This window comes from Bubalus bubalis, chromosome 5, assembly GCF_019923935.1.
Source record: "Bubalus bubalis isolate 160015118507 breed Murrah chromosome 5, NDDB_SH_1, whole genome shotgun sequence".
Classification (NCBI taxonomy): domain Eukaryota; kingdom Metazoa; phylum Chordata; class Mammalia; order Artiodactyla; family Bovidae; genus Bubalus; species Bubalus bubalis.
This window is the reverse complement of record NC_059161.1, coordinates 20,316,122-20,332,591: the sequence shown is the minus strand read 5'-3', so window position 1 is coordinate 20,332,591 and position 16,470 is coordinate 20,316,122. Positions and strand designations below refer to the sequence as shown.

The 16,470-nt window shown below is 39.8% G+C and overlaps 1 protein-coding gene across 2 annotated transcripts in view; it reads left to right on the top strand.

Annotated features, from left to right (window-relative positions):
• Positions 1-16,470, top strand: part of SOAT1 (sterol O-acyltransferase 1) — a 64,096-nt gene that overhangs the window by 38,353 nt on the left and 9,273 nt on the right. For both annotated transcript variants that reach the window (XM_006048572.4, XM_006048573.4), the window contains exons 4-10: positions 7,832-7,980; positions 9,348-9,407; positions 10,710-10,817; positions 11,572-11,854; positions 13,495-13,573; positions 15,613-15,694; positions 15,982-16,027. In XM_006048572.4, coding sequence (XP_006048634.2) covers positions 7,832-7,980; positions 9,348-9,407; positions 10,710-10,817; positions 11,572-11,854; positions 13,495-13,573; positions 15,613-15,694; positions 15,982-16,027 — 807 coding nt within the window. The remainder of the gene's footprint in view (positions 1-7,831; positions 7,981-9,347; positions 9,408-10,709; positions 10,818-11,571; positions 11,855-13,494; positions 13,574-15,612; positions 15,695-15,981; positions 16,028-16,470) is intronic.

Below are 16,470 nucleotides of genomic sequence, written 5' to 3'. Positions count from 1 at the left end.
TTCAGATTATTGATAGACATTTTTAGACAAATTTATTGTGGTCACGTTTTGAAATACCTATTAAAACCAATTTCATGTAATAGAAGAACTCGGAAGAAGGCTGAAGTGGAACACTCCTTGTACTATGTTTTTCTGTATTCCCTCTTACAAAAGGAATGACAGTAATAAGCAGTCACTCTTTATTTTTCATCAGTACTTGGATATGTGAAAGAAGGAGGCTAAAGAAACTTAATAGTGTCCACAATAGAGTTCTTCCTTATGTCCCAGTGGCAGCAGATTCTATCAACTTTGATTTCTCAGAGAAAGAGAACAAAGGCATTGTTGATGAAAGAAATTAGAAAGTCCTTTTAAAAAAGAAATGAACATTTTTATTCGAGCCAAGTTGAGGATTATAACCTGAGAACAGCCTCTCAGAAAGCTCTAAGAACCATCCCACCTACGAGAGGTCATAAATAGTTACATTTTGAGTCAGAGGCTGTACATTAAATGACATTATTGACAGCTTACACAATCCCCATGGAAACTACGGGTCACTGGGGCCCTTTACAAGGTTATCTCTGAAGGAGTTTTGGTGGCAGGTTGTTGTGAAGGAGTTGTGACCCTTGAGGAGATTAGGAAGGTATGTTATCTCCTAAGGAGGTCAGGTGCATAATATATGCTAAAGGGGAAGGAGAAGGTTTGGACAGGCAGAGAAAAGATTTGTTTGATCTGTCTTGTCTTGCCATAAAATATACATTTTATATCATCAGCATTAAGAAATGCCTTTATCAAACCCAAGTTTGTGTGCCTGGTACACTATGAAACCAAACAAACTGAAATGTCAGAGTTTAGAGCAGAGAAAGGTTTATTGCAAGGACCAAGCAAGTGTTACTCAAAAAACTGGGTTCACTCCCTGGTGGGTGTTTGTTGAACCAAAAGACACAACCAGGGCAAAGAACGGGAGAGTGATTTATTACCTGGAAAACTCGGGGGGTCTTTCCCAAAACAGTGTCTCTCCAAGAGTAAAATTTGGAAAGTCTTAACCTAAGGGTACATGCATACTCATGAAGCGGCTTGAGCTGAAGAAAATTGAGCATAAAATTGGGCCAGAGGTCAACAGAAGCTTTAGTTGATTGGAGGTCAATATCATTATTCCAGCTTCTACCTTGGTGAGGACCTTAGTTCTTGCTGAACTGGAAGATTTATTGAGTATCCCTTGAGGAGGAACTAGGATTGATCAATCGCTGAACAATTGTTTTTTGACTCTTTTTTCCTTTGTTTCATGCATTCCCTTACTTCCGTTAATATCTTTAATTACTGAGACCTGTTCAAAAGCAAGCATTGTGACCAGGCTTAGATCACAAAATTTCTTGAGGCCAAAAATGGCTTCTCTTCTGTCAAGAAAACCATGTCTAGTTTTCTTTCTCTGGGGATTCTCTACTGTACCTGCCTGCACAAGGAGAATGTGTGGCTCGTGCTCAAAAGACCCGAACTCCTGGTGGTTTTCAGGGAAGAATCTTTAAAGGCAACTTTTGGGGTGACAGGGCAGCATTTGGGGAGATAACTATAGAGTGTGTAACTTTCTTCTGATTGATTGGTAAAGAGGTAACAGGGTGCTATTCTAGGAATCTCAAATCAGCAACCTTCTGGTTGGACCAGTCTGCGGTGTGAGCCTAAAGTTACCATCTTCCACATGGAATTGTTTCTGAAGAACAATTTGAAGATATGTATCAGTTAAGTGTTGAATAGTAGTAGAAGTGTTAGTCATTCAGTTATGTCTGACTCTTTGTGACCCCACGGACTGTAGCCTTCCCAGGCTCCTTTGTCCATGGAATTCTTCAGGCAAGAGTACTGGAGCGGGTAGCCATTCCCTTCTCTGAGGGATCTCCCTGACCCAGGGATCAAACCTAGGTCTCCCACATTGCAGGCAGATTGTTTACCATCCAAGCCATTACATTACTCCTCAGAATATCCCTTGAGGAGGAACCAGGATTCTGTTTTACTGTTCAACTATGTATCTTGACTGCTTTTTCTTTGTTTCTGCATTGTTGTTGTTGTTCAGTTGTTCAGTCGTGTCCGACTTGTTGGACCCCTTGGATTGCAGCACGCCAGGCTTCCCTGTCCTCCACTATGTGCTGGAGCTTGCTCAAGCTCATGTCCACTGAGTCGGTGATGCCATCCAACCGTCTTGTCCTCTGTCATCCCTTCTCCTCCTGCCTTCAGTCTTTCCCAGCATCAAGGTCTTTTCTAATGAGTTGGCTCTTTGCATCAGGTGGCCAAAGTATTGAAGCTTCAGCATCAGTCCTTCTAATTAATATTCAGGGTTGATTTCCTTTAGAATTGACTGGTTGGATCTCCTTGCAGTCCAAGGGACTCTCAAGAGTCTTCTCCAGCACCACAGTTCAAAAGCACCAATTCTTCAACGATTAGCTTTCTTTATAGTCCAACTCTCACATCCATACATGACTACTGGAAAAACCATAGTTTGACTGTACAGACCTTTGTTGACAAAGTAATGTCTTTGCTTTTTAATATGCTGTCTAGGTTGATCATAGCTTTTCTTCCAGGGAGCAAACATCTTTTAATTTGCGTGTTTCTGCATTAGTAACATCTAATTAGTATGAATCCGTTCTTTGGAATGCAGGGAAGGTTTAGGAGGCTCAAACCTTTTTCCTGCAGACAAGAAATAGGGAACACAGAAAGGTTTTTATACCTGGAAGGGCCCCACAGGGTCCTGCTCAGTTTCACTTCCACTGAAAGAGTAATTCAAAATGTAAAAGTGAGTTAAGTTTGTTTCAGGAACCTTATTCAGGGACCCTGAAGCCCAGGAAATAGTCTCTCAGTGACTCTTAGGGGAGTGTTCAGAAGAAGCAGGTGAGAAGTCAGGAGATTTGTGTGTGTGTGTGCATGTATGTGTGTGTGTATATATATTGTATATATATGTGATTTTTGCCTGGAAAAAACATACAGTCAAGCATAGAAAGATTACTGACAATCAGCTTACTGTCTAGGAGTCTGTATATCCAAAGCACAGAGTTTGTCTCCATTCTGAATTGCCCTGGGGGCAGCGGGGGACTGGATGGGTGACCGCACTGCCTGTGGCTTGATCCTTACAGAGCTGGAATGCTGGGCAGCATTCTTTGTTTACAGTAGAAGTTTTGGAGTATGAGGGAAAAGGAAGGTGATCGAGAATGGTCTGATTGCCAAGGAGGGTGAGGATAAGGCGATTGCTGTAGGCTTTGGAAATTACAAGTTTTTTGGCATGTGTGGCAACAGCTGATGTGTGGGCGAGACTAAGGCACAAGAAGAGTTCGTGCCTTGAGAAGCTGACTGAGTATGTTTGAGTTGGGTAGATTAAGACCTGATTTCAGCAGCTTTTACTGATATCTTTGTAACACACATTATGTTCTCTCCCCTCCCCCAGCCCCCATGCTTCTGGGCTTACTTAACCCAGTACTTAATTGAGAAGGGTACTGATTCCAGGGTATGATGAATCTAGTGAAAAGAAATGGCTTGATTCCTCATTACCACATCTCAAGATTCCAGGCTTCTTTTTGTAATGCTGAGTAAGAATTCAGTGAACTGATATGAGTAGGGGGGGGGGTAAAGTGTTAAGACCTTAAATGGTTTAGCCCCTCTCCTGCCATCCTCCCCTTCTTTTCTGACCTCAACTCTTATCACTCTTTTGCTTCAACTGTGATGTCCTATTTCCCAAACATGTCAAGGGTGTTCCTGCCTCAGGCCTTTTTACATGTATGCTTTTTTCTTTCCGGTACTTTTCCCACATATAAATCAACTAATTTGTGCTTTTACCTTCTACAGATCTTCTCAAATGTCATCTTAATCTTTGAGGCTTTCCCTGACCTCTCTATGAAAAATAACACCCTCTTTCCCTGAGTCCCTCTTTATTTCTTGCCTTAACACCATCTGGCATCCTATATGTCCTGTTTACCCTCATTGGAATTTTAAGTTCCGTGATGACAGGGACTAGGTTTTTTTCATTGTCATATCTTACCAGTGCTACAAACATTGCCACAACAGTGCCCAGAACTGTCCCTAGCACTTAGTGGATCAAATAAATTCTTTCCTTTCTTCTCTTTCAGTATATTTCTACGTTGGACAACATTTTTATAGTTGGAAAAAACCCTTGATTTATTAAGCAGTTCAGTTCTTTTAGGTTAGTGCAAAAGCAGTAACAGAGTTTAATGAGAAAAGAACCTTTTTTTTTTTTTTTTGACTGCCACTTTTTTGGGTGTTTTGTTTTTGGTTGGGGAAGCATCATACCTGTTGAAAAATTTCAGAATGAAGAGGGGCATGTAATTGAAATGAAACAAGCAAAAGAAAGTAAAAATACTATTTGAATAACCTTAATGTGAACAAGTAATTTTATAAAACTCTTTATTTCTTCCAGGGGACATAGGTTCTCTATGTTTTGTCCTTAAAACTGTAGCAGGAAGGGGAACCCTTTCTAGGGCCCAAGAATGGGCCCTTGTCTAACACTGGGAGGTGAATTGTCTTGAGAATACACACGTGCTGACAAAGCAAGAGACTTTATTGGGAAGGAGCACCCGGGTGGAGAGCAGGAGAGTGAGGGAGCCCAGGAGAACTGCCCTGCTGTGTGGCTCGCAGTCTCAGGTTTTATGGGGTGGGATCAGTTTCCAGGTTGTCTCTAACTCAGGGTCCTTCCTGGTGGTACGTGTAACACTCAGCCAAAATGGATTTGAGTGGGCATTCTGGGAGGTTGGTAGGACATATGGATTGGCATCTCCTTTCTCTTTGTGACCTTTGCTGAATTTTTCTGTTTGGTAGTATTAGATTGGTGCAGAAGTAATTTGCGATTTTGCATTGTTGAACTTTGCCATTTGATATTGGAATACATTCTTAAATAAATGTGGTTGTGTTATACATTATTTTAATGCGCATTTCTTGCTTTTTTTTAAACTAATGACTTATTAGTTGCTGTGTATTTTATATTTATTTTAGACCAGGAAATGATGTTAGACAAAAAGCAAATTCGAGCAACTTTGTTACTCGAATCAAGAATGGGTCATAAGAATCAGAGACAACTCACAGTATCAACAACACATTTAGCTCAGGAACTGCTAACGAATGTACAATGCTGTGGTGGTTCAAGAAGTTTTGCAAAGGAATTGAGAGCCTTGAAGATGAAGATTGCAGTGGCTGGCCATCGGTAAATGAAAATGACCAATAGAGAGCCATCATCGAAGCTGATCCTCTTAAAACTACACAAGAAGTTGCCAAAGAACTCAACCATTCTTTGGTCCTTCCGCATTTGAAGCAAATTGGAGATACGTGAAAAAGCTCGATAAGTTTTTGCCTAATGAGCTGACCACAAATCAAAAATATCGTCGTTTTGAAGTTCCATTTTCTCTTGTTCTGTGCAGCAACAACAAACTGTTTCTTGATTGGATTGTGATGTGGGACAAAAAGTGAATTTTATATGACAACCAGCAATGATGGCTCAGTGATTGGACCAGAAGAAGCTTCCAAGCACTTCCCAAAGCCAAACTTGCACCGAAAAAGGTCATGGTCACTGTTTGGTGGTCTGCTGCTGGTCTGATCCACTACAGCTTTCTGAATTCCAGCAAAACCATTACATCTGACAAGTATGCTCAGCAGATCAATGAAATGCACCAAAAACTGCAATGCCTCCTGCCAGCATTGGTCAACAGAAAGGGCCCGATTCTTCTCCATGGCAACGCCCAACTGCATGTCACACAGCCAGTGCTTCAGAAGTTGAACTAATTGAGCTACAAAGCTTTGTCTCATCCACCATATTCACCTGACCTCTTACCAACTGACTACCACTTCTTCAAGCATCTGGACAACTTTTTGCCCGGAAAACACTTCTACAACCAGCGGGAGACAGAAAATGCTTTCCAAGGGTTCATCGAATCCCAAAGCACAGATTTTTATGCTACAGGAATAAACTTTTCTCATTGGCAAAAATGTGTTGATTGTAATGGTTCCTATTTTGATAATAAAGATGTGATTGAGCCTAGTTATAATAATTTAATGTGGTAAGTTTTCATGGGTGGCTCAAATGGTAAAGTGACTGTCTGCAATGCAGGAGACCTGAGTTCGATCCCTGGGTGGGGAAGATCCCCTGGAGAAGGAAATGGCAATCCACTCCAGTACCCTTGCCTGGAAAATTCCATGGACCGAGGAGCCTGGTAGGCTTACAGTTCATGGGGTCGCAGAGCCGGACACGACTGAGCAACTTCACTTTCTCACTTTCTCATGGCCTGTGGGATCTTAGTTCCCTGACCAAGAATGCCCAGGAATTGAGCCCATGCCCCTTGCCGTGGAAGCAGTGTCTTCGCCACTGCACCGCCAGGGGAGTCCCTGCACTCTTGTGCAGTGCTCCTCCCTTGTTTCTGCATTCCATTCCTTTGATGATTAGCTGCCTATTGAACCTTTGTAAGGAAGGTCAAGGAGGCTGATTGAAGCCTATTTCCTTCAAACAAGAAACTAGGGCACAGAAAGACTTTTGTGCCCAGGAGCCCCATAGGATCCTGCTCAGTTTCACTGTCCTGAGGGCTGGGGTTTCAGTGTATTCTCACTGCCCAAGACCTCTCCCACCTCCCCCCAACCCAAACATTTGAGAACCCTGGGAGAAAATAGTTTGAAAAGCTTTCACATAGTTTCACTAGATACATTAATATTTTAAGGCTTTGCTTTTAAAGGACTTGGTCAAACTGTTTAAGAGTCCAGGACTTTCCTGATGGTCCAGTGGTTAAGAATCCACCCTGCAGTGCAGGGGACGTGGGTTTGATCCCTGGTTGGGGAACTAAGATCCCACATGCCATGGAGCAACTAAGCCAGTGCTCCTCAACTATTGAGCCTGCGCCACAGCTAGGTAGTCCATGCGCCGAAACAGTAGATCCTGCGCGACGCAAGGAAGGAGATCCTGTGTGCCACAGCCAGATCCTGTGCAGCCAAATAAATATTAAACCCAAATCAAAACATTCCAGAAAGCAAAAACAGAATCCAGAAAAAAGGCCACTTCAGATATTTTAGGTTCAACCTAACTAATATAATTAGAAGGGAGAGCATTTTTTTTTCTTGTAGAAATTAGTAATACTTTGTTTTTCTTTGTATAGATGAGTCCTGCCAGTTTAAAAATACCACAATTTACAATTTGAGCATCCACAGTAGGTAGCCTATTGTAATTTGAAGAAACTTTTTTGGCCAGTGCTTTTCGAAAACTCTGAATTTGTAAGTTTTGAAGTGTTAAAATGTATAACAATTCTGTTATAAATGTATGTGTTATAGAGTAGATAAATATACATCTATGGAGGTAGGAATAAATATTGTATAAATGTTGGTATCATACAGTAAAGACACGACTTATAAACACTGGGTACTTGGTGCTGAAGGGGTTGAGTGAAAAGAAGGGGACTTAAAATTGTATAATGGTGACATAATATTGATTTTTACTTTGTTTTCCATATAAAAATTTGAAGAGAAGAAAATACTGTTATTTTTAGCATTTCTGTCATTTTGGTTTTATATGTCATTCAGAGGAGTTCATTTAGTAGACATAAATCATCATGTTGCTTTTTCAGTAGCAGTTTCTGAAACTATAGGTCAGATGTATATAGAAATCACTTTTCTCTTTTTACTCCTGTGAATTCACTTAACATGGATTTCTTTTCATCAGCTCTGTTTAAGAGTACCCTTTAGGGAACCCGGTTGGAGAACTAAGATCCCACATCCCGTCCCATACAACAACAACAACAACAAAAACCAACCAGAGAACCCTTTAAAAAATATTAACAACTCATAAACTAGTTAGTTCTTAATGGTTTTCTTTGTCTTAAAATTCTAGGAATTGAAGCCCTTTTTTATGAAGGAAGTTGGCAGTCACTTTGATGATTTTGTGACCAATCTCATTGAAAAATCCACATCATTAGACAATGGTGGTTGTGCTCTCACATCCTTTTCTATTTTTGAGGGAGACAACAACCACAGAGCTAAGTAAGTACAAATAATTTCTTTTAATGCACACATATAGTCTAGTACAGCTCAGTGGGTACAATGCCTGGGTTCACACCCTAGCATCACCTTTTATTAGCTGTATATTGCTGTTTTAACCTCTTGAAGGGTGGGTTTCTTCATCTTACTATGTGGATTATAATAAACAGCATACCTCATTTAAGACTATGCTGACTCATATAATAACGTGGCCAACGCTTGTTGAAATCTTTACCTTTAAATGAAACACTGACCCTATGAGGCAGATACTTTAACTGTCTGCATGTTACAAATTTGGGAAACTGAAGCACAGAGCAGTTAAATGTCCAAGATAACACATATTTGAACCCAGAGTCTGTCTCCAGCATCAGTACGCTTCTCTATATCATTATCCTGCCTCCCTGTTGTACTCTGTACAGTACTTGTAATAAAGTACAATGCAAGTAGTTATTCTTTTTGGTCTGTCATCCAGAGCCATAGAGGGAAGGGAGGGCTGTCAAAGGCCAGTGTGTGCTAATTGGCCATTTTGTGCTTTCCTTGGTTTTATGCCTCGTTGGTCTCTGACAGTCTGCTGTTCTGGAGAACAGTTTTGATCAGGAGAGTCACCAGAAGTGCTAGCGGTACTACAAGAAACCCTGAAGAAGATGATAGAGATAGATGTTAAAATGGGAGGTTTTAGTAACTGGAGGCACTTTTTTAGATCATGAGGCTGTTGGGGATTGTTGGAAGACCTTAGGGGTGGTTGTTGTGAGTCGTGAAAGTTGTGTCCGACTCTTTGCGACTCCATGGACTATACAGTCCATGGAATTTTACAGGCCAGAATACTGGAGCGGGTAACCTTTCCCTTCTCTAGGGGATCTTTCCAACCCAGGGATCAAACCCTGGTCTCCCCATTGTAGGCGGATTCTTTACCAGCTGATCCACAAGGGATCAACATATCAATGCCGTTTTGGAGGACAGATCAATAATAGGATGTGAACTGAGTAAAGTATGGCTGGGGTCTTGTCCTTAGGAATATTTAGGAGAAGGAAGAGTGGTTGTCAACCTGTCATTCCAGGAGTGCATCTATCTCCATAGGGGCTGGCCGGGCATTTCCAGGAGGCTTTAAGTGCTGCTCTGGTTAGGTTTGCCTAACATCTCTTCCTTCCTAATCAGATGTGTCTGCACCTACCTCATAGCATTGTTCAGAAGGAGCAAATGAGTTAACATGCATAAAACCCTAACACAGTACCTGGGTCATAGTGAGAAGGCAGTTAATTAATATTACAAGCTATAGTTGGTAGTATTTATTCCTTCTCTTTAGCCATAGGTTTAAATTTCTTGTAATACTTGAAGTACTCATATTTTATTTTAATTTTTGGTCTTCCCAGAGATCTGAGAGCACCTCCGGAACATGGAAAGATTTTTGTTACAAGGCGATCTGTCTTAGAGTAAGTATTTTTAGTTGTTTTGGTTATTTGTTTGAATTTTTAAAAATCAAGCTAGTCTGATTGTTAGAATCACTGTGTAATCTATGAATGTTTGTTTGTTCTGTGTTCATATAATCCATTAGTTTTGATACTTCTTTTTGTACATTTGCCATCTCTTGCTCCTCCTTTGGAAAAGGCAATGGCACCCCACTCCAGTACTTTTGCCTGGAAAATCCCATGGACGGAGGAGCCTGGTAGGCTGTAGTCCATGGGGTCTCTAGAGTCGGACACGACTGAGCAACTTCCCTTTCACTTTTCCCTTTCATGCATTGGAGAAGGAAATGGCAACCCACTCCAGTGTTCTTGCCTGGAGAATCCCAGGGACGGGGGAGCCTGGTGGGCTGCCGTCTCTGGGGTCGCATAGAGTCGGACCCGACTGAAGCGACTTAGCAGCAGCAGCAGCAGCAGCTTCTCCTTTGATTTTTTTGGTTCTGTGTCTGGTTTCAAAGGAGAAGTTGTACGTAAGAGTAGTTATTGGTCCTCTGATAAATTCCTTGAAGTTGTGCTTCAGAGAATTGGTTACCCAAAGAGCTGGAACAGAACTTTCCCAATTAGGTAAACCACTTTTGAGAGAGTATTGCTGCCTTCTTGATACATAAGTTTTTTTCATCTCTCTTTGGCTAGGCTTTGAGACTTGATAGTTTTTTCAAATTTATTTATTTTAGAACCCTAGTTGTACAAATTTTTTTCCCTTGATTATTAATATTTATTTATTTGGCTGTGCTGGGTTTCAGTTGAGGCACATGGAATCCTTAGTTGCAGTGTACAAACTCTGAGCTGCGGCATGTGAGATCTAGTTCCCTGATCAGGGATCAAACCCAGGCCCCCTGCATTGGAACCTCAGAGTCTTAGCCACTGGACCACCAGGGAAGCCTCCTTATTTTGTTTATTTTTAATTGAAGGATAATTACAATATTGTGTTAATTTCTGCCATGTATCAATATGGATCAATCATAGCAGTTATGTAGATTTTATGGGGGAAAAATAGGCTATGTAGACTAATTGTGGCAACCTCATTTGTGAACTAAAAATTAAAAGTGCATTTTGAGTAGGTAATGAGCATTTCTTTTGAAATGCTCTGTGAGTAGGTAATTATTATTCATTTCTTTATAAGAATACTGATACTCATTAGTAATGTTTCGTGATTACTGTTGAGATATTTTTGGAACATGGATCAGGCATCTTCTGAACTACTTTGAAGTAAAGTCTTTAATATTTGGTGTTTTAAAATGCTGATTAACTTTATTTGAACTGTATTTACAGTGAGCTGTTTGAGGTGGACCACATCAGAACAATATATCACATGTTCATTGCCCTCCTCATTCTCTTTATTCTCAGCACACTTGCAGTAGATTACATTGATGAAGGAAGGTAAGACAGCATTCCTGTTTAGTGGATGCATGGGGTGTTGAGAGTTTCCCCTGTATTTATATTCTGGAAAAAAAAAAAGATTCAGTTAAATTGCTTCAGAAAATCCCAGAGCAGCTGGTTCAAGAGTGGGATTCCTCTCTCTTGAAAAGTACAACCAAAAAGAATATTAAAAGTTTTATTACTTTTAACTTTTTAAATGGTCTGTTTTAATAGGCCATATTAGTTGTTTCTAGGTGATTTTCCTTTAGGAAAATTTGGAGAGAATTTTGTATATATAACATCAATTTTTCTACTGTGGTATGTGTTATATTTTGTTTCAAAAAATCGGGTAGCTTATTGGAATTTAATGTTTGAAATTTGAGATAATGATGTAATGTATATTAGATTTTCAGATTGTACTATTTCTTTCTGAAGAACCATCGTTTGTACATAACTGATTGCTGTTTGAACATTTCAGATATTAACTTTGCCATAGAATATTTCAGAGTTTAAAATACATTAATGTGAGAATCTACTCATTGGGAAGTTCTGAGTCTTAGTATTTTAGATATCATATGTTCATATTATCCTATGGCTTTTAGAAAATAAATAAATTGTGAAGTGGAGGCTTAGGAGCACAAATGTTATATCCATGACTCTGTTTATTAGTGTTGTTTCTTGAAGTTGAGGGTTTGGGGTCTGAAAGTTTTGAATTTTATGAATAAGTGTGTATTAAAAAATCCACTTCTGTGTTCTTTGTGTTTTTCCTCCCCAGGCTGGTGCTTGAGTTCAGTCTCATGTCTTATGCTTTTGGGAAACTTACTGTTGTTTTGTGGACGTGGCTCACCATGTTCTTATGTACAGTGACAGTTCCTTATTTCCTATTTCAACGCTGGGCCAGAGGCTATCACAGGACTTCTCACCCAGTGGTCCATTCTTTCATACACTGCTTCCTTTTTGTGGTCTTCCAGATTGGAGTTCTAGGTTTAGGACCACCTTATGTTGTGTTAGCATATACACTACCACCAGCTTCCCGGTGCATTGTTATATTAGAACAGGTAAGATTTTGAGTGTGCCTAGTGCAATGATTTGCTTAGTTAATAATAATAATTTAGTTACTTTTGTTCAGTAGTTGGATACATTTTCATATCTAGTTCTTTAGGCTCTTAATTATAAAATTAAAGTGTTAGCTAGATCATCTTTTAAAATTCGTTCTATCTTCAGTGTTCTCTAATTCTTGATAATTGAAATAAATTGAACTATTCTGGATGAATTCAAATTTAGTTTTTGAACATTTTTTGTAGACGCCATCTAAATTAGAAAATTTTTTTGTCATTAAAAACTCTACTTTTAAAGTGTCAGATTGATTGTTTTGTCATATAACCATCTAAAAGATTTATTTTGCTTGTATGCCCTTCAGAATTTTCTGACTTATATTGGCTATCTGTAATGTAACAATGGATTGGTTCAAAATGGGGAAAGGAGTACCTTAAGGCTGTATGTTGTCACCCTGCTTTTTTAACTTATATGCATAGTACATTATGCAAAATGCCGGGCTGGATGAATCACAAGTTAGAATCCAGATTGCTGGGAAAAATAACAACAACTTCAGATATACAGATGATACCACTCTAATGGCAGAAAGTGAAGAAGGACTATAGAGCCTCTTGATGAGGGTGAAAGAGGGGAGTGAAAAAGCTGGCTTAAAACTCAGCATTCAAAAAACTGAGTTCATGGCATCTGGTCCCATAATTTCACGGCAAAAAGAAGGGGGAAAAGTGGAAGCAGTGACAGATTTTCTTTTCTTGAGCTCCAAAATCACTGCAGGTGGTGAGTACAGCAATGAAGTTAAAAGACACTTGTTCCTTGGAAGGAAAGCTATGACAAACCTAGACAGCATATTAAAACGCAGAGACATCGCTGCTGACAAAGGTCCATCAAGTCAAAGCTATGGTTTTTTCAGTGGTTATGTACAGATGTGAGAGTTGGACCATAAAGAAGGCTGAGCAGTAAAGAATTGATGCTTTCAAACTGTGGTGCTGGAGAAGACACTTGAGAGTCCCTTGGACTGCAGGGAAATCAAACCAGTCGATCCGAACGGAAATAAGTCCTGAATATTCATTAGGAAGGACTAATCCTGAAGCTTCAATACTTTGTCCACCTGATGTGAAGAGCCAACTCACTGGAAAAGGCCCTGATGCTGGGAAAGATTGAGGGCAGGAGAAGAGGGCATCAGAGGTTGAGATGGTTGTTTGGCATCACCGATTCAATTGGCATGAGTTTGAGCAAACTTCAGGAGATAGTGAAGGACAGGGAAGCCTGGCAGTCTGCAGTCCATGGAGTGGCAAAGAGTCGGACATGATAGCCACTGAACAGCAGTAACAGCGATGCTCTGCTTGGTTGTCTGTAATGCTCTGTTTGATGGAAAGGACTATTTCAGGAGACTTTCTTTGAACAGGCTTTTAATTTTTCAATTCATAATATATATGTAATAGAGGTGTTAAATGCAAAATAATTTGAGTAATAACATATCCCACTTTAGAGGTCTTCACTGTTTTAGTCCGTTAAGGTGAGTTTGAATTGGCGTATACAAAATTAATAGCTCTTTATGTGATTATAATCTTGTGCTGTTCAGTGGTTGCTTATAGGAGACAAGACAATGATAGAAAAGTCATCTTTCCTTCCCTCTCCTTTGCAGATTCGTTTTATAATGAAGACCCACTCATTTGTCAGAGAGAATGTGCCTCGGGTACTCAATTCAGCCAAGGAGAAATCAAGTATGTAATTCCAGAATTCAAAGGATTGTTCATAGGGTATTTCAACCTTAGGGTGTTTACTGGGATTGATTGTATATTACATTCTGTAGACATTATGTTTGGTTTTAAATATAAGGATCCAAAAAACAAAAAACCCAACTTGTTAGGAAGGAGAAATATATATATATATATACACACACATATATATATGTATATATATGGTTTGTATTGATTTGGAACTTTCTTGCTGTTTCCTGATTGTTTCTGTTTTACCTTTGTAGCAACCCAAATTTAAAAACACTGATTATTAGACTCTTGCAACTTTGCATTATTTGTGTAGAATGTTTTTTTGTTAATTTATTTCAATTGGAGGATAATTACTTGACAATATTGTGATGGTTTTTGCCATACATCAGCATGAATTGGCCACAGGTATACAAGTGTCCCCTGCATCCTGAACCCCCCTCCCACTTCCCTCCTCACCCTATCCCTCTGGGTTATCCTAGAGCCCTGGCTTTGGGTGCCCTGCTTCATGCATCAAACTTGCCCTGGTCATCTGTTTTACATATGTTAATATACTTGTTTCAATGCTATTCTTTCAAATCATGCCACCCTTGCCTTCTCCCACAGAGTCCAAAAGTCTGTTCTTTACATCTGTGTCTCTTTTGCTGTCTTGCATATAGGATTATCGTTACTGTCTTTCTAAACTTCATACATATGCCTTAATATACAGTATTAATGTTTCTTTTTCTGACTGACTTCACTCTGTATAATAGGCTCTGGGTTCATCCACCTCATTAGAACTGACTCAAATGCATTCCAATGGGAAATGAGTAATATCCCATTTTATATGTACCACAACTTCCTTATCCATTCGTCTGGCAGTGGACATCTAGGTTGCTTCCATGTCCTGGCTATTGTAAACAATGCTGCAATGAACACTGGGGTATATGTGTCTCTTTCAGTTCTGGTTTCCTCAGTGTGTATGCCCAGCAGTGGGATTGCTGGGTCGTCTGGCAGTTCTATTTCCAGTTTTTTAAGGAATCTACCACTGTTCTCCATAGTGGTTGTACCAGTTTGCATTCTCACCAACAGTGTAAGAGGGTTCCCTTTTCTCCACACCCTCTCCAGCATTTATTGTTTGTAGACTTTTTGACGGTGGCTTTTCTGACTGCTGTGAGATGATACCTCATTGTGGTTTTGATTTGCTTTTCTTTAATAGTGAGTTATGTTGAGCATCTTTTCATGTGTTTATTAGCCATCTGTATGTCTTCTTTGGAGAAATGTCTGTTTAGTTCTTTGGCTCACTTTTTGGTTGGGTTGTTTGTTTTTCTGGTTTTGAGCAGCACGCAGCTGCTTGTATATTTTGGAGATTACTTCTTTGTCAGTTGTATCGTTTATTATTATTTTCTCCCATTCTGAAAGCTGCCTTTTCACCTTGCTTATAGTTTCCTTCATTGTGCAAACGCTTTTAATTAGGTCCCATTTGTTTATTGTTTCTATTTCCATTACTGGGAGGGTCATAGAGGTGGCTCATAGAGGATTTTTCTGTGATTTATGTCAGAGAGTGTTCTGCCTCTGTAGAATGTTAATAGATTCATTATGCCTATGTGCTTTCTCCTTCCAAATCAAGGAGTCACAGGAATAACTTAACTTAAAAGGATTAAAAGTGAAGTCACTCAGTTGTGTTTGACTCTTTGCGACCCCATGGACTATAGCCTACTAGTCTCTTCTGTCCATGGAATTTTCCAGGCAAGAGTACTGGAGTGGGTTGCCATTTCCTTCTCTAGAGAATCTTCCTGACCCAGGGATTGAATGCAGGTCTCCCGCATTGCAGGCAGGTGCTTTAGCATCTGAGCCACCAGGGAAGCCCACAGAGGGATTGGTAATATTCAGTTAATTTAGGGATAAGAAGTCATCATTTTGACAGAGCAAGAGGAAACATCATGAGCTAAGGAGAGGTAGCTATTTGTCTTCCCTATTATGTGCTTATTTTCCCCTTTCAGTTTTGCTGAAAGAAAATGAAGCGCCTCCAGTCTAACATAGTTTCCTTTTTCCAGGCACTGTTCCAGTACCCACAGTCAACCAGTACTTGTACTTCTTGTTTGCTCCTACCCTCATCTACCGTGACAGCTATCCCAGGTAATGGCACTAGGAAGCAGAAATGGGATAGCACCAGAATGTGCCAGGAGTGAGGCGGTTAGGTGGGCCAGTTCATGCAGGAGTACAGAGCAGGAGTCCTGCTGGCATGGGAAATCCCAAATGGTGATTCTAGCAATCTGATTGGATTGCAGTAATTCTCAACAGAATTATACACGTATTTCCTACATCAAAAATGATGTTCTGTGTGGGGAAAATACTGTGAGGATCTTTTTTAAAGTTCAGTTATTTACTTTATTGAGAAAGTTGTTTTGTTTCTTCCTTTTTAGGACTCCCACTGTAAGATGGGGTTATGTGACTATGCAGTTTGCACAGGTAAATTTTTTTGTGCCTGAGGTTTGTTGATTGGTAGAAGATGGGGATTTGAATACAATAATAACTTAATATATTTAAAATGTTGGTAAATTCATGTCTACCAGGAGCTCTAAAACTCTTACTGAAGTCTTATATATGTGTGTGTGTGTGTGTGTGTTGTGTGTGTGTGTGTGTGTGTATGTATTTTAATATTGTGGTAAAATCACATAGTGTACAACATACTGTTTTAACCATGTTACCTGTACAGTGGCACCACGTACATTCACGGTATTGTGCAACTCTCACCATCATCCATATCCCGAAATTTTTCACCTTCCTAAATTGAAACTCTGTATCCATTAAACACTAACTCCTCGTCCCCTCTCCTTGCCCTAGCCTCTAGCATTTACCAGTGTTCTTTCTGATTCTATGAATTTGACTATTCTAGATATCTTGTGTAAGTG